This window comes from Mycteria americana, chromosome 2, assembly GCF_035582795.1.
Source record: "Mycteria americana isolate JAX WOST 10 ecotype Jacksonville Zoo and Gardens chromosome 2, USCA_MyAme_1.0, whole genome shotgun sequence".
Lineage (NCBI taxonomy): Eukaryota > Metazoa > Chordata > Aves > Ciconiiformes > Ciconiidae > Mycteria > Mycteria americana.
In genome coordinates this window covers 121,554,208-121,576,171 of record NC_134366.1, presented here as the reverse complement: position 1 = coordinate 121,576,171, position 21,964 = coordinate 121,554,208, and the positions used below count along the sequence as shown (strand labels likewise).

At 38.4% G+C, this 21,964-nt stretch overlaps 2 protein-coding genes across 6 annotated transcripts in view; one reads left to right on the top strand and one right to left on the bottom strand.

The window, feature by feature from the left end:
* Positions 1-217: 217 nt before the first annotated feature.
* Positions 218-18,513, bottom strand: METTL4 (methyltransferase 4, N6-adenosine). 2 transcript variants are annotated; one of them, XR_012774419.1, is made up of 10 exons: positions 18,384-18,513; positions 17,220-17,728; positions 16,382-16,444; positions 13,573-13,939; positions 11,236-11,305; positions 9,181-9,355; positions 8,861-8,967; positions 8,167-8,255; positions 1,280-1,513; positions 219-480 (listed from the first exon to the last, which is right to left on the bottom strand). XR_012774419.1 is itself a non-coding variant. In XM_075494440.1 (9 exons), exons 2-9 carry the CDS (start codon positions 17,646-17,648, stop codon positions 1,368-1,370), a joined length of 1,446 nt encoding a protein of 481 aa, XP_075350555.1. In that variant the 5' UTR covers positions 17,649-17,728; positions 18,384-18,513; the 3' UTR covers positions 218-1,367. The 2 variants fall into 2 exon arrangements, 1 of the variants encoding a protein (XP_075350555.1); XM_075494440.1 differs by having other exon boundaries at positions 218-1,513.
* NDC80 (NDC80 kinetochore complex component) overlaps positions 18,410-21,964 on the top strand; it is a 17,590-nt gene continuing 14,035 nt past the window's right edge. For 3 of the 4 annotated variants that reach the window (XR_012774418.1, XM_075494439.1, XM_075494437.1), the window contains exons 1-5: positions 18,410-18,545; positions 19,810-19,920; positions 20,386-20,472; positions 21,234-21,357; positions 21,485-21,657. Coding sequence is in view for 3 of the 4 variants with exons in the window: in XM_075494439.1 (XP_075350554.1) it covers positions 19,820-19,920; positions 20,386-20,472; positions 21,234-21,357; positions 21,485-21,657 (485 nt within the window). In the remaining variant the exon portion in view is untranslated. Of the gene's footprint in view, positions 18,546-18,582; positions 18,653-19,809; positions 19,921-20,385; positions 20,473-21,233; positions 21,358-21,484; positions 21,658-21,964 lie in introns of those variants that run through there. The other variant, XM_075494438.1, reaches the window with a different exon arrangement.

Genomic DNA, 21,964 nt, shown 5'->3' with positions numbered 1-21,964 from the left:
GTGTTTTGCCTGGTAACTACTTTCACTGTTACATTATTTACTTATTTTGAGTATATGTTTAACTGTTGGGGGGGGGAACGGGGACGGACAAAGAAAAAAAAGAAAAAAAGCATTTTTCTTGTTTTGTTAACTCCACTGCTCCAACAGGCAAAATATGAAATTGAACAGTAATATAGAAGCTGGGTCTGCAAATAAGACACTGACAAGTTTTTATTTTAATTTTTATTACAAAATTATTAAAAAATAATCTGCTAACATTTAAAGTTTAATTTTAAAACCTTCACAGCTCATCAGAGTACCAAAAGGGAAATTAATGTAAAGAAGGTATGCAACGCATTTTGTTCCCCATTATAACCAGTCAGAACTCAGGAGCTTGCCATCAGGAGAATCAGCTTGTCCAGGAGCTCCGCCTCTACTGCTGCAAATGAGTAAGTGGCAGAGGCTTCATTAAGTCTCCTTTTTTTATTTTTCAAAGCAAATCTAAGGGCAGCAAAGGACACACAAAGTGAACCATTCTTAAAAAAAAAAAAAAAAAAAAGATCATTTTTATGCTAGCTGAAAAATATGAAAAATACAGCTCACTGGCATGGCTTTTTAATGTTCCAAGAACATAAGGAAAGAGAAATTTTTAAAATACTTATAATCTGTTAAAATTTCAGTTAAATCTAACAGCTTCATATGCAGAATTTGTAAGATGTTGAGACTGATCATTTACAATGTATTCAAAGAATTAACACCATATACAGAAAGATGGAATTGCTGAGTGTTTTAAAAGTGTAATTTTACATAGAATGTGGTCAGCCAACAATTTATTTGCCTATTAACACAAGCACTGCTCCTTTTATTTCCTCTGAGGTAGACAGACAGATACAAACATGCAGGAGGATACATCGCCTTTATAACTATTTTAGTACAAAATCCACTGTTTTGCAAAAAACAATCTTCTTTAAGGAAACATATGTAGTTCAGAACTTTTTACTTCCATTGCCACTCCTTAAAAATAATACACTATCATTCTTTAAAAATAATACATTACAAGTGCAACACTGTAGCACTTATGATGCTCAGATTTGATAGCTGCAGTGAAAATACTTTAAAATATCCTTCTTTTCTTGACACTTGAAAAAAACAGGGATGAACTTACAGTCTAACATCAGTATTTAATATCTCAAGATGATCAAAGTAAAGGACCAACCTGTACAAATGGAAATACCATTAAACAGGTATCCTGTCACTTCAAGAATTTTAACTGAAGTGCAATCGGTTTTATTTCTGTTACCTTCTGGAGTGCACAATCAGTAATAAAGGCAAGTTTGAGAGCCTGCTGGGAAGGTGCAGAATTTCAGAATTAAGCTACAAGACCCAACTCAGTTTTCATTCTGCAGAAGAGTGAAATAATCAATGTGCTGAAACTGCAAAACCTCGTTTCCCCAGCTGGTCCAGCCAGGCTGTAGGTTGCGAGCAAACAACTCCAAGCATTCCACATCTGGCTTGATAAACTCTGCCAGAACCGCTGTGCAAGAGAAAAAAAGAAGATAACAACAGTGACAAGGGTACAAATAACAACAGTAAACAAATAAAACCTCCCCTGTGCTGCTAGTGGATGAAAAACTGAATGTTTCATTAAAAAAGGGAGAGACAGCAAATTAATTTCAGGGGTTTCATCAAACAGCTGGACTATTTATAGTGAGAAAGTCATTTTAAATAAGTGCCCTTGAGATTCTGAACAATACTGTCAAGGCCTTCAGTAGCCCTGATTTATTGGTTTTCATTTAGAGAAAGGGAATGAGGATTTATTTCAGCCTCTACACAGATGAGTTCTGAATTTTTCACCAGTATCAACCAAACACCTCCTATCACTTAGCTCCTAATAACACACAGGCAACATTTCTAAAAATAAATAAATAAATAAAACCTTTCCTTAATCAAGGTCATAGTTTTCCTCCACATCTTAAAGGAGATAAAAGCATTTTTTTGACGACAACTGTTAAAAGGTAAGATAAGAAACACCAGTTAAACAAGCACAGCATGAAAAGGGCTATAAAAATGCAGGGACTTCTTTTTCCCCAATACCAACTTGGCAACTGAAGAAATATTTCCATAACTGTGTTTCTTCCATTCAGCAACATAAATCTCAAATTTCTTCTACAGCTGGGCATTTTTACTGCTTAAATTGAAATAAATAGATGCCTGTCATTAACATCAATTGTGTCACCAATTAAGACTGGTATTCTTGGAGTGATAGAAAAAGATCTTGCATTTTGCCTGGGAAGTATTATTGCAAACAGTTTATTGTTAAACGTTTTACTTGTCATACAGAGCCATTTAGTTTGTGGCTGGGTCAAACAAATTCTTAACTAGGTTTCAGGAAATAGCTAGAAAGATATTACATATAAAAATATGCATGAGAAAAGCAAAGGTTTAAGGAGTACCCAACACAAAGGAGGCAGAAAGACTGAAAAACATATCTATACTAAAAATTACATGTTGAGTTTTTATTTTTGTTACTGAGGACAAAAGAAGAAAAACTATGAAACCATTTCCTTTTCCAAAGGATATCTTCATCATTTTTCTATCAGATCTTCCAGTGGTTTCTGAATTTCTGTAGCTTAAAAATACAGCTCATAAATCCAGCATTATGTTGCTTGACTCAGTCTCTTCAGATATGATCATTGCAGAAAGCAAAAATGCATCCAATCACCATACAAAGTATGAGAGGGAATGCTTTTCTTTTTTTGGGTGCAATCCAAGTTCTGACTTTTCGCATCAAGTTTGCCACTCACAGACTCCCTGTGTGAGACCCCAGCTGATCTTGTCATGGATTGCTCCTGTGCAGAAAGATGAGCATCCACTTCACTTTCTAGCGAGTATTAACCAACCCCAGATGCATTTCCTATCTACACGATCACCTCTTCCAAAGCTTCAATCCATTCAAAACTTTTTCATAAGTATTTTGTAATGGGTGTTTCCAGACTTTCTTGTATTTTGGCATGGCATATAAATCTATTCTCCTTCCCCCAATCTTCAACAAATGTCAAATGAATGTCTCAGATGGGTTATCATCAAGGCAGCTTTTAATCTAAAAAATACTGCTACCAGCAGGAATCTTATTCTAAAAACCTGCTTCTTTTAGAGGCAAGCTAAAATGTTTAAACAAATCTAACATTTGCAGAGAAGAGTCTGGGAGGTTTAGAGGAAAATGTACATTCTGACAGAAAACTTGCTGCACTGAACATTGCTGTTTGGTGTCACTGGAGTTCATCTAATTAGACATCACTTATGAGCAGCTGCTTTTATACCATTTTGCAAACCCACCATATTAAAAAAAATGTGGTAAAATTTATTGTTCTTTGTCCATGCTCTATTCAGTTAAGGATTTCTTGTGCACAATTTGCTGCCATCATGATCATAGGGCTGGAACACCTCTCCTATGAGGAAAGGCCGAGAGAGTTGGGGTTGTTCAGCCTGGAGAAGAGAAGGCTCTGGGGAGACCTGATTGCTGCCTTTCAGTACTTAAAGGGGGCTTATAAGAAAGACAGGGACGGGCTTTCTAGCAGAGGGTAGATTCAGTCTAGATATAAGGAAGAAATTTTATGGTGAGGGTGGTGAAACACTGGGACAGGTTGCCCAGAGAGGTGGTAGATGCCCCATCCCTGGAAACATTCAAGGTCAGGCTGGATGGGGCTGTGAGCAACCTGATCTAGCTGAAGATGTCCCTGCTCATTGCAGGGGGCTTGGACTAGATGACCTTTAAAGGTCCCTTCCAACCCAATCTATTCTATGATTCAATGACTTTAACAAAGGTCTTCTAAAAATCTATTCTCTTGATCATTTAAGAAAGCCCATGTTGCAGGAGGTTGCACTTCTTCCACAGAAGAGAAGGGAGAGACTGTAGAAAGCAAAGCTCCAAAGCTTTCAATAAGCTCTCTGTGAGCAGATCCTGACATCTGTAGGATATCTTTTTGACCCTAATGGGCATAAAATCATGCAGAGCTTACTGCAGAGTCAGGCTTTTTATTACTTTTTTCCCCCCTCCATATAAAAACAAAACAGAACCATTTTATGCTTTATATAGGCTTCCAAGTAGAGGAAGAAATTATTTAGGTGACAAAATTTCATTAAGAGCACATTAATAATGTTGACATTTGTTCTTAAAATGTATAGATTAAAAATATCACCACAGCACTAAGTCCAGTAATCAAAAACAGTTTTACTAAGCACTGAAAACTTCCATGCCTAAGAGAACAAATTTTAAAAGCACACTTAGGAGATTCAACAAACCTCAAAGATTCGTTCGCCAGAAAGCAAAAAAGAGGTAGCAAAAAAACAGGTCAGTTCAGCAGAAGCAGGAAGCTTGTGCCAATCTTTTGATCGATTCAGTTACAGAATTTAAAAAGGAAGTCCCAGGAATCTCCCCCTCTCCTGCCGCCAGAAAGAGGGTTGTCTTTTAAAGTCAGAAGTTTTTTTTTAAAACAGAGATAGATTACATATAATTCAAGATCACATTACAGTATGATTTTTCATTGCTAGGTTGTAGATATTTACATAATCACATCAGGCAGTAACTTGCACTGCAATGGAAATTACCATATCAAGAGGGCAATAATGTGGCTGCATTTTGTTGGCATAAAATCTCATTACACTGGTTTCCTTAAAATAGGAAAAGTCAGTGTTCAAGTTAAAAATTACAGCTTCTTTGTTAGGATTTTATATCACCAGAAGGCTATCTTAATACACATGGATCTGACTTGCAGCCCTTAAGCAAACTCTGGAGTGTTTTCCTCTGAAAACAAGTTAGAGGATCTACATCAGTGGAAAGATTAAATATTAAGTTCTTCTACCATAGGAATAGATTTTAAAAAATAAAACAACACACAATTACTTCTATCCACTTACAGATACCGCTGACAAACAGCTTAAATAGACGATAAAGAGATTATTTTTTATCACTTGCAGGTGTCAAACACTATGACAGCAACTCAGGCCCCTATACTTGGGCATCTAATGCCCTAGGACACAAGAAGCTAGCACAAAGCTGGCTGGCAGATATAACATTGGTCTTCCAGAAACCCACTTCCTTCTGAAATGTGATCCAGCGGTCAGGCAGGATATCTGCCATACCTGCCTACTCTTAATTCCAAACATGTATTGAAGATGCATGCTGCTAAAAATGTTTAAATAAGCAAAAACAGGAATAAGCAAAAGGAGGAGCAAGTTCTGCATGGCAAATTGGATACATAAGTGAAAATGACTGTCAGCTTTTCACTGTCAAATTTGTAAGCCATGCAAAGCACAAAGCACATGATTGAACTAATTTCATAGCTACCCTTCAAAAGAGTTTGCAATGTAGACATCCTTATTGCCCAGTTTGTCTAATCTCTGAAGAGAGTAGGACCAGAAAAAGATCTGAAACTCATGACAAAGATGGCTTTACATGTCTGCGTCTTTCCTGAGCTTCAAGTTAAACCTAGGTGTTGATGCACCTATCAGTCTAACAGTAAGGGCTCATAAGGTGCATAAGGAAACAAAAGGCATTTACTTCTTTTTACTTCCAAGAACACTTTTATAACATGGCCTAACAAGCCAGGGTTGCTACAGGAGGAGTGAGTTTCCAAGATTTCCCATTGCACTCTTCTGCTGGAGATACGAAAAGCGGCTAGAACACAGCCAAGAATTAATTCCAGTGTTTTTAGGAATACTCCTATATGACAATATTATTTGCTAACAATAAACATACATACTTAAAAACTGCAGGAGAAATGGCTATAACAAGAAGAATCTATAAAACAGGAAAAGGAAAAAAGGTGTTTGAAGTTCTACATTACTTCACATCATCTGTGTAACAGAATACCTTCTATGTCTTCTAAGAGCAACATTGAATTGAATTAGGAAGAAAACCTGCTGTTATTTGAATCAAAACCAGAAGTAATAAAATTTTCTTTTAACACATTTGCATAAAGAAGCTTAAGTACATTTACAATTACATATTAAAGCTCTAAGCATTGAACACAGCACATGCATCACCAAAAACCCCTACAGTCGCAATTTCATGGTTAAATGCACCATAGGAACCCAAACATCTCTTTTTGATGGCTTGCTTTAATTTACATCTTTCTCTTCCCCCAGAGAGATAAACTGTTATAATCAGTCATTAAGTGGCTACACATGTACCAACATACAAGCTTTATAGCAGTAATAAGAAATAAAGTGCCAGACAGCATCAGTAAATACTAATATTTTTGGCTTTGGTACTACTTAAACAAAGCATAAAGAATACGTGTGACTCATCAAGTGTCCATCTCCCCCATTGCCCAACCTCTGCTTCTGTTCAAATTTCTTCTGAACCACTCTAGGATGTAACTCAGCTGCTCTCTACTGGCCACTTGAGAATATTGTCCAGTCATGAAAGCGATCCCCTTTTACAACACTGAAGTCAAAGCATCAGCAATTAGCTTTTGTCTTATGGTCTACCTTTTCATTCCATAACCATGTTCTGAATGGAGCTGCCAGAACTGTAGGATACATGTGGATTTTTATAAAAACTTTGTAAATTACTGATATTGCTCAACAGCAAATTCTTTTTTCAAATAGAAACATAAATGCTGCACAATGGTATCAAATCCCAGCATTCTCAAGAAATATATAAATTAGCAAAGACAATTTCTTTCAAAAGCCATTCAGGATCATCATTTATAAAAGATTCCCCAATATGGTTTCTAGATTCTGCCCTACAGAAGAATTGTTCTGAGGACCATTCTGGCACTAGAATTCTCTATAATACGTACAAACTGCTGTTTTTCACCCTTGGATACCTCACAGGTTTCCTGTTTGTGTCAGAGTGTACTGCTAAGTATTGGTTTTCTGAAGAGGCCCTAGGTAGCTGCCTCACAAATCATTACCCTACCATTCATTAGCCTAAATCAACACACATACTTCCTGCTGCAGCCCTAATTCTTAAAGACATGGCTTCAGAACTGCAAAAAGATCCTCCTAGAATTGCCTTTTTATTTTTAGCTAACCAAAGTATGTGTCTTCTACTAGTTTTTGAACAGGTATGTATGTTAATTTAATAAATACAAGCCCAAAATACAAATTTTAGAGCCTCCCTGAACGTATAACAACTGTCCAGATCAGCTTCCTAACGGAAGTTGTTCTGTTCCTTGGGAACAGAAAAAGGAAAGCATGTCAGTGAAATGAACTGTGATGCCTCTCCTCTCCAACAGCATTATGTATTTCTTCTACCTGCCTTTTCTGATGTGATTATGTAGCACCATGTACACCTGCAATATTTTCAGATTCATCATGAATTTTCCCTTTGGGGGAGGATGAAACCATTTTTGTGAGAGGTATTAAATATGTTTCTTACCACAGCATTGTAAGGCATTCAGGTGCTATAACAATGAAAAGTACAATTTTCTATTGATGAAATTAGTCAATGTAAGAGTGCTCCAGAACAATGTGCAAAAGGTAACATGTCACACAGAAATCTTCAAATCCTTTGGACTAAACTCTGAAAAGTTGAATTCACACCCACACTAACTGGCTGGCTGGAGTTACTGCATCAATTTCAGTAAATTAAATACAGCTCCTCAGAAATAAGCAGGGCATGCCTGATTTGTTGCCTACTGTTAACAGTTTTAAAATAATTAAGTTTTTGGATTTAAACGCACAACTGTACTGCAGGTATGTAAGCAACTCATGCAGAAATAAACACATTTATTTCAGGATGACATAATAAAGAAAGGGGTTTCTGCTTTTATTAACTAAGTAGAAGATATCCTATTTATATATTCCCAAAGTTCCCCTCCCTGCAAGGTACTTTAGGTCATCTGGCATAACTTCATACATACAGTATCTGTAAACTGTTCCTGCAGCATTTAAAAAACAAGTTTAAAAAATACAACTTTTTTTTACATGTCTACCCAAAATATTCACACAATAATGCTTGAAGTTCTACTTTTCATATTCATTTTTAGAGACCAAGACTTAGGTGCCTGACAACTCTTTTAGAAATGTTGAGAAACCACAAGTCCTGTTGAGCAAACTGGCTTGGCATATGGGAAATTAAGGCACTTCACATATAAAGGTATGTCATTCTAGGTACATCATTTCAGACATCCAAGTCCAATGCCCTACAGAAACATTATGCAACAAAACAAAACATACCAGTAAGAGGGGGTTTATGTGAATGCAGACTGCAGGGTATGCTGACAATTAACTTATGTTCTGGAATTGGAAGTACATCTTCAGATGTCCTGTCATATAAATCAGAACAAGAAAAGAAGTATGAGAATGAATACTACCAAATGTGATGCTACAGCTCTCACAGAGCTACTTCAGACAGGAGCTAACATACAGAATGTTCACTCACAGTCAAACTTCAGATAAGTCTAAGGGAAGTCAAATGTTTCTCAGGCATAATATATAAAAGGACAGTTTATGAAATCACTGAGACAAAATGTAGTTAACAATAGCCATACAAAGCCACTGAGAACAAATAACGTAATCCTGTATGTTTTTATGTGTAGAAAAACACCAGTATCCCCAAAATGGTGTCAGCCTGTGCCAAGGACTCATGGTCCAAGAGAATCTGTCAGCAAGTGAAGCCCTGTCCATGAGGCTTTTATCTGAGCCAGTTCCCCAACACAGACAGACATAAAGAACAGAGAAAGGTTTCCACCCTTTAATCTCACTAAAGCACTATTAGGCTATATAAGGCTATCTTTAGGTCCACAATTAGCCAAAAGATGATGCCAAGAGAAGATTTTGGGACATTATACTGTATTATGAACAAGTGATATATACAAAGAGAATCCTAGCAGCCTCAAAAAAGACATTTACCATAAATATCCTGGCATACCTTAAGGCTTCCTTTACATCTCCTTGAACTCTCCCCAATACAAGAACTTCATACGGCTTTTTGTGTAAAGAATCCAAAGGCAATACAAATTCTCCAGCTCTAGTAATCTGACACAAAGGAGTTAAAAATACACAGTGGAAGATTTTCATATCCAATTTTTTTGAGACATTTTCCTTGATAAAAAGGAAGGTACTGATGATACCATACCTTTCAAATACAAAAGCACATGGTAGTAAACAGACAAATTATAAGAATATAAAGTGTCATACTGCAAGCCCTCTCAGTCTCCAAGAAAGCAACACAACAAATTGAGAACTTACTTTTACCCAGTGCCACTCAGCAAGCGTTTTCACAGACCAATGAGGATAAAGTTCATCCTTAACAAAACGTAAGTGCTTCTGTCTGTTAGTCACCCATGTGACTACAAGACAATTTGGAGCAGCTAGTGCTGGTATAGGAATCTGCTTGATTTGCCATGAAGACAAGTGGCTGTATCTATATGCCAACACAGTGAGAAAGCAAGTTAGCATATACCAAATATAAAAATTGCAAAGCAACACAAATGATAAAGAAATTACACCACCAAGACGCTTCAAGGATTATCTCCTGACAACACAAGCCTTAAAAATGGATCAAGACTGACACCCAGTGGCCAAATCTGATGGATTCTGATATAAAATCATTAGCATATGGACTTAAGTTTTATTGAGCAGAACCTTGAACTACATGTTTCTACTATTCCCCCAAATAACGTATTATGAGTTGTGATTCTGAAGTCTAAAAGCCCACATTTAATTTAAGAATTATCATATGTAATTCAATACTCTCATCTTTACGCCAGAACAAAGCTATCTAGTGAAAAGTAGCTCTTTAGTCAATGTAATGTTATTCACTTTTCATAATAAGCAATCTCTCTTCTGAATGAAAATGACAAGCGAGTCATTTACAAGTGCAAGGGGAATGCTAATTTGACTGGCAAGTTAAAAGGTCATAGAAGAGTAATCACTTCTCCAATTATTTGCAGAAGTTATTCATTACTTTTAAATTACCATTCATGGTAAAAGTTCTCTAGGTTATTCAGAACAGCTCTGCACATTTTGAACTAACTGTATGCTACATTAGTGAATACAGTATGCTTTCCAGATTCTGTCCTGTTCTACCATTTTTCTTGTGATGCTATTCTACACTATTAGTGAGTTGCAATTTGTGGAACCTACACATTGCAGCATCAAAAACATTGGCACACTGCCTACTGGAATCGACAGCCACCGTCTGGGTACCTAGGATCTCTATACAATGCAACAGTGAGAACAACAGTGAGAAACAGGTAACAAGGATAAAATCCGAAATACCTCCTGGACAAGACTGCCCAGAGAAAACAAGATCCATAACCCAGATCTGAAATGTTTAACAAAGGTTAGCTGTCAACAAGGTAACTAACAGCAGTGACAGGTCTTCCACCTTTTGCCTTTATTTTGTAAGGGAGAGAGGGTCTTGCTGGCTAATTCATGCTTGTAAGTACAATTTTCTTTTGAGTAACTTACATAGGTAAGACAGACACTTGAATGAGTTTAACTCTGGGTTTCTAGAGGTTTCTGTAGGGCTTTCAAAGTAAAACCTACTAATCAGTCTCTGCATCTTCAAATTATGTCTTCATAACAAGCTTCAAAAGCTACAGTAGACATTATTCTAGAAAGTTGTAAGGCCGTATTTCCTGTCTGCCCTTCTTTCACATGGATACAATTCTACGGTAATCGAGAGAGCTCCACTGGCATAAGCCTGATGTTACTCAGTGGAGAAGGAAGCCCGTAAAATTTTAAGTTAATGATTTCATAAACTACAGTACTCAGAAAGTTCCTATTGCACTTCAGGATTTTACTGCTGCATTATCACTTTCTCTCTTCTACCCATCAGACTGAAGCTCAAACTTACAGCTCAAATTAAAAAAAAAAAAAACTAAAAAACCTAAAACTTCTAAATCAGAACTCAGTCCTAGAAATACTTACACATTTATTGAGCTTTATGCCCACTAAAGTAACCCTATTAATTTCAAATTAATATCTGCATGATCTGGGCCTTACAAACCAGTTGACTCCAGGCTTTCCTTACAAGTCTCAAGGACTAACATTCTCTCACCGGTTAGGCAACTGAAGATCTACTCTTGCAAATATTTGTATGCAAAGTATCCAAGCCATTTCAGTGAAATCCCCGAGACATTTCATAGACTTGAAGGTAGGCATGTGCCAAAATATTTGCTGGTTTAAGCTACAGTCTGACAGTTATATTGTTCTTGGATTGCATCAGTATATTAAAATGTTAATCACCCTTTGTAAGCTAAGACAACAAAGTTTGTTTGATTTTACTATAAAATTTACCTGTTACTCCTTTTAACGGACTTGTTCTCCCATGGTGGATCAATCACAATTACATCATATTTTTTCTTGTCTGGGAAGTGAAATTACAAAAAAAAAGAAGCCAGTAAATTAGTTTTAAAATACATCTACTTGTTAAAACTGGTAAGGGCTTAGCTACCCACATACACACAACATTTAAAGAGCCAACTATGCAGCAAAACCACAACTTTCTTCTGTTCTTTCCAAATAAGAAGTTAAAAGGCTTCTAGCATGCTTGTTTTAATTCAGATAATCATATACTTCAGAGAGATTTTCAGGCTAATTACCTAAGGAAAGGATGTTTATGTGATCTGTGTCAGATCCCTCCAAGAAGTTTTGAACATCTTGGGGACTTTCAGAAAAAAACTGATAGCAGAGCGCAAGTCTCAAAGATGAAAATTTCTCCAAGTCTCCTAACAGAAGCTATGTAATAAAGCACCCAGCTGAGTGAAAGGCTGCAGCCCTGAATGCAAGATTCCTGTCCTGTTTGATCTTTCAGCAGGCCAACTGGGACACGCAGAGCTCCAAACCAGCCCTGGAAAACTGTGTTTTGCACTACTGGAGGTGAAGAGAGACAGAGAGCTAGACCCAGCATATGAAATGGAAATTAATGGACAAGAGGAAAAGAACTGAAAGACTTTTCATGGGAGAAGCTGGGTTTACTTTAGTTGGAGAACAGGAGATGCAGGACACATCCATGAAAAAACAGGACTCTCCAATTTTATTTTTTCAACAGAACATATTTGTTCCTTCATTAAGTCTGATGCTAATTATTTAAATAGCTAATAAGAACAACAGCTTAATATTTAATGTCCATTAAACATGCTTTCTACATCTTATTCCTTTATTAACATAGGAAGTGTTATCCTGACAGTGGGCTGAACAGCAAGAAATACTTTTGTCAGGTACAAGGGAAGAAGAAAACTAATAATTAAAATGGACAGTAGACATCCTCAAAAAAAAAAAATCTAAAGTCATGGCGTTATATTAACATTCACTGTTGGTTACTTCAAAAGCATTTTCTCAAATTTCTTGGACTGCTCTCTGACCTCCGGGAGAATCCAAAATTGCTATATGCACAGCTGTGCATAGTGATAGCACAGTGATAGTGATCTTCCTTCTTTCATACAGTTGAAAACAGCTAACTGGCTAAATTCTGGACTTCAAATATAAAATTATTATTTGGATAATAAGATTCCACCTCCTGCATGTCTTCTTAATTAAAAAAAAAAAAAAACAGTGAACATCTCAGTTGCATATTAGAAGGGGAGAAACTTGTGTAACTAAATAAGTCTAAAAATTACTGATTAGAGAGTAGAGCAGTAATCCCCAGTTCTTGCTCACAGGCAACATCTTTCCTATAGGACTGTCTGATGAAGCATAGCTGCTGCCAGTGCCAATAATAATAATAATGAAGGTCAAATTGAAAGCTAATGGAACGGTGAAGTACAATGAGTGAAGACTGCAGCATGCTGTCAGCTTAAAGATTTCTGCATGGCCTGTTAAGGCTGGGGATACTGGCTTGGATACCTTTTGATTTACTTTTGCAGGGGAGTTATTAATTCTAAAATCCTACCATTTCCCTGTCACTGATTTTGGCTTAAGCCAATACTCTCAGCTGTGGAATGTAGCAGCTGAGAAGCCAAGTCATGTTTGCTACTCATGGTCTTGCTAAAGCAGTGTTCACCTCCAGCTGGGTGCAGCAGCCTCTCGAACTGTTATCTTCTCTAGGGGACACTGGGGTTGGTTTCACAATCAGTTTATGCCAATCTAAATAGAGCCTGCTGCTGAACAGGATGAATCTGTAAGGGAACCCTTGCTTTAAGGCACATAATCTCATCCACCTCCCAGGATCTAATCTAGCTAAAAACCAAGACAGCAGGAACACCACCCCAGCAGTAGCATGGACTTGTCTATATTAAAGCCTCATCCTGTGGGATAGGGACCCAGCAGCACAGCTAGTCCCAATGTAATGCATTTACATGACTTTTACGTGATATACCGACAGTGGCTCAGAACACACTCACAAAGTGTCGTATTTTGGGCTTCATGTAAAATGCTGTGGCTGAGATTTTTAAAGGAGCCTCCTGGAGATAGATAATCCCCCCATGACATGAGCTCCTAACCACTCAGGATTTCTTTGAAAACCCTCACCTATTTGCACAAAGTTAGAAATACCACTTTGAAAGCTTGCAGCAGCATTTCCTATCAGTGCGATGCTGTATATTAAAATCTGTTCATTGAGTCCTTAGTCATCTCAACATTAACCGCCTTTCTCAGGCAGGAGAGTAGTACATTCTAATGGCTAAAGTTACTTACAGTTCAGCAGGGGCTGTAAACATGAAATATCAGATAAAAGGAAACTGCTTTTTGGTGGCACCAAGTACTTCTGCCCCATTAACACAACTATCTTCGCACAGTTTGAGCTGTTTTCTGTAACACATGAAAGCAGGTCCTGCTCTGGAATGGAGGTTTCATCATCTAGCACATGTACAGCTTGATGGTCACTTTCATTCACAGCTGGAAACTGCTTTGCCATTTCACATAATTCAGCCAACCCACAGCCAATGTGTCCAGGAACAACATTCTTCCTGCAACTGAGTTCTGCAGTAGTGCAGTGAAGAAAACCACTTTTCAGTCCTTCTTGGACTAAATGCAAAGTGCCTTCCCAAATGAGCTTCCTGACCTGTATGGTCATAAAGAAACAAGGGAAAAAGAAATGATCTTTCAAATATCTACTTGATCAGGGACTGCAACAGAAATCAAAACATTTTCAATATGCAGAGTGGGAAAAGGATCCTTGCCAACTACTGAGATCATTGACTCAAAAGCTACAAGGGCATGATAGTGAGGCCATGCTAAGTTTTGTTGTTCTTTTTTTGGTAAAGTGACAATAATTAGAAGCCTGGAGAAAGGAGGAGTGAGAGACTACTGAATAAAACATTTCACAGACAACAGAGGTGGAATATTACTGTTCCAAACAAATGTAAGTTTCAAAGTGATAATTTGAAGTATAAGTTAAAATTCTAATTTCAAGTTACGGTGCCCATAAACATATTTTGAATTGAGATGTACACTGGGATTAAAAAAAAAAAGTCAGTATTTTCCCACATTCTAATTCATTTTGAAAAACAATAGTTTATGCATTTTAAAAGTAATATGGAAGTACATTAAGTAAATCAAATTAAATTCTTAGAATTTGTTTTTGCATCTTTTCTAAGCAACACACCTCTCGATGTGCCAGTGAGTCCAGGAAGACAAGATTCTTGGATCTATATACACTCTCATTCACTTCAGCACCCTCCCTTCGGAAAACTTAGAGACCTAGTTTACTCCCAAACCATTGAGCCTTTATGAGTTTTAATTATTAATGAGGCATTTTTGTTCATTTGGAATAGCAGCGTTGCCAGTTACAGTGGCTTTATCAAAGGTTTCATATACTTATTATGGTTTCTAAAGCTCCTTATTATGGAATCCTCAACTTTACGAGATGTTTTTACAAAATACTCTTTATTACAATTTCCAAATTAATGGAGGGAAGGAATTTTTTTTTTAATAATTTCTTTAATAGTGCCACCATCTAGATATCTGAGGGGACAGAGTCATAATTTTTTAGTACCTAGGTTTGTGAAAGTAGAAGTTCATAATGCTTAATGAATTAATAAATATAACTTTAGAAATGCTACAAGTTGTATGGCTGAATTAATGCAGATGGCTTTTCTTCTTACATCCATGTGTCAATTTGCAGGTGGACAAAGCCTCTTGACTATCAAGCAATTTAAACAGTAGTTTTAACAAACAGCAGCTGAAGAAATTTAGCATATTTTGTACTGTTCCCTATATTGACTCTGACTGAAATTCATAAATGGATTCAACACCTACTTTCACTGGCAGACACAAAAAAACTAGAATAGTTTTTAAAAAAAAAACCAAAAAGATATTAATAAGGGCCAAAGTAATCTGAACTGACTTGCAGAGCTACAACCTTTAACACTACAAATACAGTAAAAACCAATACATTCTAATCTGTGAATGGTATCCCAGGCTAACTGGGATCACAGATTTTTCAAAACTGTGTCTTTTTTGCATATTCACCAAAAATCATTTGAAGTTACAGAGGCCTCCAAGACATCAAACTTCTTCTCTTCATTTCTTGCCTTATTCCTATTGTTGAATGACTTTATTTTAGCTGAAAGGTTTTCACACTCATAAACCTCTGTTCAACGTTGAACTTCAAAGTTCTCTCCTTTAAGGCTATTCTGCACATGCATAGCCTATTCACAACAATAATTACAGGACCTCTACACTGTATCATAGCAAACTGTACATATTTACTACAAAATTGTTGCCATGTAAAAGAAGAAAAATTTAGTCATTTAAATATAGTCCAAGAGGAACAGAATTAAACAAAAAGCCCAATATGACTAACACCTTTCTCAGAGGAAAGAAAGCAAGTGTAGATCCTAGTTCAGATTCACATCACTATTTGAGAAAGCAGTAATAATATATCAAACATTATCCACAGATTACATTTCTAGGATTTACTAACATGCTTCAGTGCAATTCAGTTGTAACTTCACCAATACATCACTGACATGAGCCTAAATAGAGACTTGATTCTAATTCATTCATGATGCTTTAGTATGACAATGTAAAATGTTAGAGGGAATAATTCTTTCTCATTAGCAGAAGCAAGGCATCTTGGAGCACATTCGGACAGAGAAGCTTTGAATAACTTCAGCAGGGTGTCCTGATATACTAAAGATAAGTTGATCTTCAGAACAGGCTATGCTCTTTATTTCAAATCAGTCACTTCCTGTTCAACTAATATTCAACTTGGCTCTATATAACGCTCACTTACGCATAACAGTAAAAAGATACTTTGCGAATGCAGCTTCCAGCTCTTCAAAATGTCTCAACTGCAGTTTCATGTCTAGTTTGTTTCACATATATCTACGCAAAAGATATTCCCTGTATGCACTTACTCATTTAAGGAGTTGAGAGATGACCTTCCCTGTAGTGGAACAAGCTACAAGAACAGAACTTGTTTGCAACCATGTCTTGCACTTCCTACATGCCCAAAGTCAGGCATCATGTACTTGCAAGATATACTTTTGTTCAGACTTACTTTTGAATGGTATTCTAAAGCATCCAGTTCACCTTGGTTGAATACACATTTCCTTTTACGTTTCTGCAGAATGAGCAAACAGTGAAAAAACAAAATTTCATATTACTCCATGATGAAAGGAAAAAAATAATCAAACATACCTGAACTACAAATTAACTCTTTTAAAAGCAGAGGAAACTTCCATCTCTTTCTTTTTCTGTCACAAGTATAAGTCCAATAAGCAAAAATATGATCTCAAAATACCTAGGCTGCTGTAGGCATTCTCAAGGTTCATAAGCTTAAAGCTGTGTTATTACTCATGGCACTGGGATCTGAAAGTACCTATTGCATGCCACAGTTCATGTTCATACCTCCTTTGGGCCCATACTAGAAGGTATTTATTCAGCTGCCACGTGCAGTTTACCAGTAACAGAAGAAAATTAACCAGGACTTCACAATTACATTTGTTGGTTTAGACCTGGGACTCTTATTTTTTTGGTCCACAAGGAACAGTACCGAACACTCTACATATTGAAAGTAAATTCATACTGTCCTTCCCTCCTTGTTAATCTGCCCAATCTTGACAGCTACCACAGTTTCAGCTCAAGTGCCTGATCACAACCAACGTCAGAAGATTTTGTGAGCAACCCACTGCTTTTGAGTCACAGGATGCACATTACTGACATAAGGGACACAAGAATATCCTCATGAGTGCTTACATTTTCCATGCATCTTGGAAACTATTGTGGAAAATTTCCTGCTCTCCTACATAACCTCAGGAAACTGAAATGAGCAAGACTGTTATTGGTATATTATTTACCAGGGGATTACTGTAGTTTACTATAATATGGAGACATACCTTCCTAGCACTGGCAACAGAATCTCCGCCACTCTTGGTTTCTCCTCGGTGTTCCTCTCCGTTTCTGTCGGCCTTTATTTCTGTAAGACTCACCTCGCGACATCCCTGCCGCAGCTGCTCCTCAGGAGCTGCAGCTATACGGGGCTTAGAAACATCAAAGAACTCCTCCCGAAACACGTATCTCGTTTTTGCTGTTCTACCTTCTGTTTCTATCACATCTCCAGGACAAGGAATAGGACCATCTCCTGATGAGTAGGTGGCAGCAAAGGTAGACGTAGTATGACAATTTCCAGTAGAAGCGACAGAAGTATTGAGAGTGACACTACCAGGGTATGCAAAGGAATCACAGATCTCATAGCCACACTGGTTGATGAAAGCGAGATGATCCACAAGCCACCCTGCTGTCAGCCGATGTACCACAGACATCATAGCTCCCCTTTTCAGGAAGAAAAGTCAACTCCCTGAAACTGTAGCCGGTAATCATACGCACTTCCTGGAGCAAACTCCGCCTGCGGGAATTTTTTTAAGAGTTCACTTTTCAGAATTATCACTGTTTAATAAAGTAACACCTATCTTCTGACAGGCATTTCCATGCACACACTGTAGAAACTTCTGACTTCAGCTGGTTTCCCCATTGTGACTTCTGTTCCACCCCTATTTCACTTTTTTATAGTAAGCAAGTTTTAGATAAGGTTCCACAATTTTATACAGCATAGATTTACTCTAAGATGACTCTTTTAACACGTTACAAAACAGCATTATGACACAGCAATGATATAAACCAAGACTTTACGTGACAGCACTCAGGAGCAGTAACAGAAGCACAGGGGCAGCCGCGGCCCCAGCGCAGCAGAGGCCAGGCCCCAGCGCCCGCAGGCACACAGGGCCTGCGAGCTCCGGTTTTTCCCCAAAACCGCCCTCCCCGCCACGCCCCACCGCCGCTCGGCGGGCAGAGCGGCCTGCCGGCGCAGCACTCTCCTCACCGCCGCGGCGGGCACAAGCCCCGCGGAGCCGGCGGGCAGGAGCTGCTGAAGGCTGCACGGGGGGCGGCACGGCGGCTCCAAGCCGTTACGGGGGGATAGGGAGGCGGCTGCCCGCCGCCCCTGCCCCTGGCTGCGGGCAGAGGAAAGCCCCGGGGCTCGCCGCAGCGCCCGACACACTTACCGCCGCTGCTCCGCCCCCCGCCAGCGCCGGCATCTTGTTGGACGGCCACGACCTTTCCTGCTTCTTCGCCGCTCCGCTCTGACGTAGCGCGCTGCGGCGCGCAGCGTGACGTAGTCGGCGGGCGGATTTGAAATTGCGAGGAAGGCGTCGGCGGCGTTAACGGTAACAGCTGGGCTGCTGGGACGGGTCTCTCCGTGGCGCGGGCCTCCCCCGCAGAGGGGGGTGGGCGGCAGCCACCCCGGGGCTGGCGTCCGTGAGGCGGGCGGCAGGTACTGCCCCGGCAGAGCCGTTGGCCGCGCACCGGGGAAAGCTGGGGCTGTAAGGGGGCCGGGCCCAGCGGTGGTGGGGAGCGACGGGCTGTTGGTGTTGGCCTGTAAACGCCACGGGCTTCCCTGTTTGCCTGTGGTACGGTTTAAACGCGCTGTCAATGCAAGTGGATGTAGCTGTGCCCAGTCCTGCCGCGCTCCTACCTTCTTTCCGCTAGCGTGTCGACTCTAGCAAACTCCGCTCTTAAACTAGTCATTTGGTATGTTTATGAAAGCAATTTACTCTGTCTGCGGTGGATCCCTGGTGAAGTAATGGAAGAATGCAGCTTCGCCAGAGAAAATGAGGTCACGGATAAGCTGTCCTATGAAGTGGGCCTAAGCTAAACTTCTGTCATGGTTTGGGAGAAGTGTAACTAGAAGTGTGATTGTGAAACACAATTTATATTGACAATGTGTTTTGGTAACGTTTGTAATGAAGGCTTTTCAATTTGTTATAATTCAGTCATTTGGGCCCAACCCACAAATAAAATAGATCCTCTGTAGCGGGCAAAACTTGGCATTTTTTGCAGAGTTAATTCTATTTACCTCAAAATCCCACTTAATACCACTGTGGGGACAGTTAATACTTCCAGTTTGATTTATATTTTGTGTGTGTAGTCTGAAGATAGCCATAATGTTACCTCAGAATAGGCTTCCCAGTTATTGTGCTATGATACTGTGAGATCATTTGCAAAATCAATAAGCAGGCTCAGAATTAGTGGCTAAGGAACAGATGGTTAGCTGCAGTGCTAGAAACAGTAGTCATGTTTGTGTGGCCTTCCTCCCAGCTGATTGGACTGAAAAACTTTTTAAGCCGTTTTGCTTTTGGAACCTGTAGGCTAAAAATGACCAGATATAAATAAAGGCAAAATAGTAGGTTTGGAACAAGCACTGGCACTTTCATCAATAAAATAGTTAATTTGAAAGGTTGTGGCTGCTTTTTTTTTTTTTTTTTTTTTTTAAGAGAACCAAATACTTCTGTAAACTGTCTGTCATGCTGGTTGGTCCAAAGTACAGTTCTATTTGCTTATTCTGACCCTTTAGAAAGTCATTGTGGTGTTTAAAAAAGCAAAGACCCTTAGATCCTGGATTTTCCAATACTGACAGATTGTGATTTACAGTTTAGTCACAATGAGACGAAGCTCAAGTACTGCGGGAACCAGTGGTCGGCAATCTATGATGGCATTGAGAGTGCAGGACAACAACAAAATGGGTCTTCAAACACCTCAGATGTAAGTGTGGCTGATCAGCTTGCTAAGAATAGGTATATAAAACTAACTCTAAAGAGATGGACTGTAGTGTGTTTGAGTGTGTGAGTAGCAACTGAAAAAAAAAAATGGGAGCAGCGAGAAAAAAACTCCCTGCAGGCAAGGATATTTGCACAAGTACTCCAGTTCTGCAAAAAACTTTCTTTAATCTATTTGTATACCTGTGACATCTTTCAAATTGTAACACTTTTTCTCTACATATTTCTTAAGAGGTGGCTGGGTGCACGTGTGTATAAAGTGTATACTTATAAATCTTCTTGCGGAGGTAGTTTTGATAATGCACAAATAATGCATTAAGATCAGTTGACTTTTCTAAGGTGCTGCTATGCTGAGGATGCTTAGGCTTATATGCATGTGTTTCATTTTCTTACATAAGCAAAAGATGAAATGGTAGAAATAGTCACTTGAATCCTTCTCCCTATCCTTCAGGAAGGACAGAGGTACGTTTGGGAAGCTGAGCATGAGCAAACCTACACCTGGAACTTCGGAAAGAAAAGTCAGCTTTTTTGGGAAGAGGTATTGATAGCTTTAGATCTCTGTACTGTAAATTAAAACAATAACAGTCCCGCATCATTTTGTAATTTTTCTCTCTTGACAGATTTTCATTATAGGGAATAATGGATCTGAGGCCACCAGACCTTTAGGTCTGCCTTCCTCCACCCTTTGATCACTAAACAATAATGCTGTGGAGCAGGAATTGCTTTGAGAGCTGTTCTTCCTCTTGGGAGTGATATGCATTGCAGACCTTGAGAGCTCCTCAATACATTTGCCTATTTAAGGAAGAACGATATCTCCAGTACACTCTGCCTTAGTTTCTTCTTCTCTCTAAGATACAAACCTTCCAAAATTCTATAATCTTTCAGCTTAGTTCATGGCTTTCTGTGTTCTGATGTCTTGCAGGTATCTTCTTTCATAGGACCCCACATTTGCAGGGATCTATGCCTTGTAAATATTCCTTAAATATTTTAGTCTTTTTTTCAATCACCTACATCATTTTGTTTCTTCATCTTTGTGGTATTTTTCTGCTCTACAAAACTTTTTTTCTTTCCATAAAGTGAAGAAAATATGCATCTAGGATGCATCTGTTGTATGTGTGCGTCATGGTTTCCAGGTTGATGTTGTTCTTCCAATCATCCTAGATAAAGAGAAACCTTCAGGCATCCCTTTGCATAACAAATGCAAAAGAAACAAAAATAGCAATTGTAGTGACTTAAACATTAAGAGAGTTCTTCTTTATATGTATTGTCACAAGAACTGTATTTATTTTTTCTTATTAGAACTAGTGGGACTGGAGGTTCACGCAACAGTCAGTATGGTGTGTTTGGTACAGAAAAGATCAAGGATCCCAGGCCACTTCATGACAAGGCATTTATCCAACAATGTATCAAGCAGCTTTGTGAGGTAACTTAATAACTTATTCTAAATGTACATTATTAGGCATAAAAGGTACTAATCAAAATATTTACTTTTCATGGTTTCAACTTTAGATTTTATTTAGTGACTAATATGCCATGTTTCTTTTTCTCAGTTTCTTGTTGAGAATGGTTATGCCCATAATGTTTCCATGAAATCACTCCAGTCTCCATCAGTTAAGGACTTTTTAAAAATCTTCACTTTTATCTATGGATTTCTCTGCCCTTCTTACGAACTGCCTGACTCAAAATTTGAAGAGGAAATTCCCAGAGTTTTTAAAGAGCTTGGGTAAGATCATTATTGTTAGTCTGTTGTGCTAAATAGATATGATACAGCTAGAAACTTAAAAGCTAAGAATTCTGCATGATAGCTGCGGAGAACAGATAGGCTTCTTTATTCAGATAAGACTCTGGAACTACAATGTTCTGATTGTTTTGTTTCACTTTTGTTTAGGTCTAACTTTAGTCTCTGATTCTCAGACTCTGCTTATATTTGAACTTGCAGGACTATGGGCTCTTGGAAGCTTGCTTTTGTAATGTAAAATCTAATTGATTATCTTTATTTGTATTAAACTTTGAAAGACACAAATTTTTTT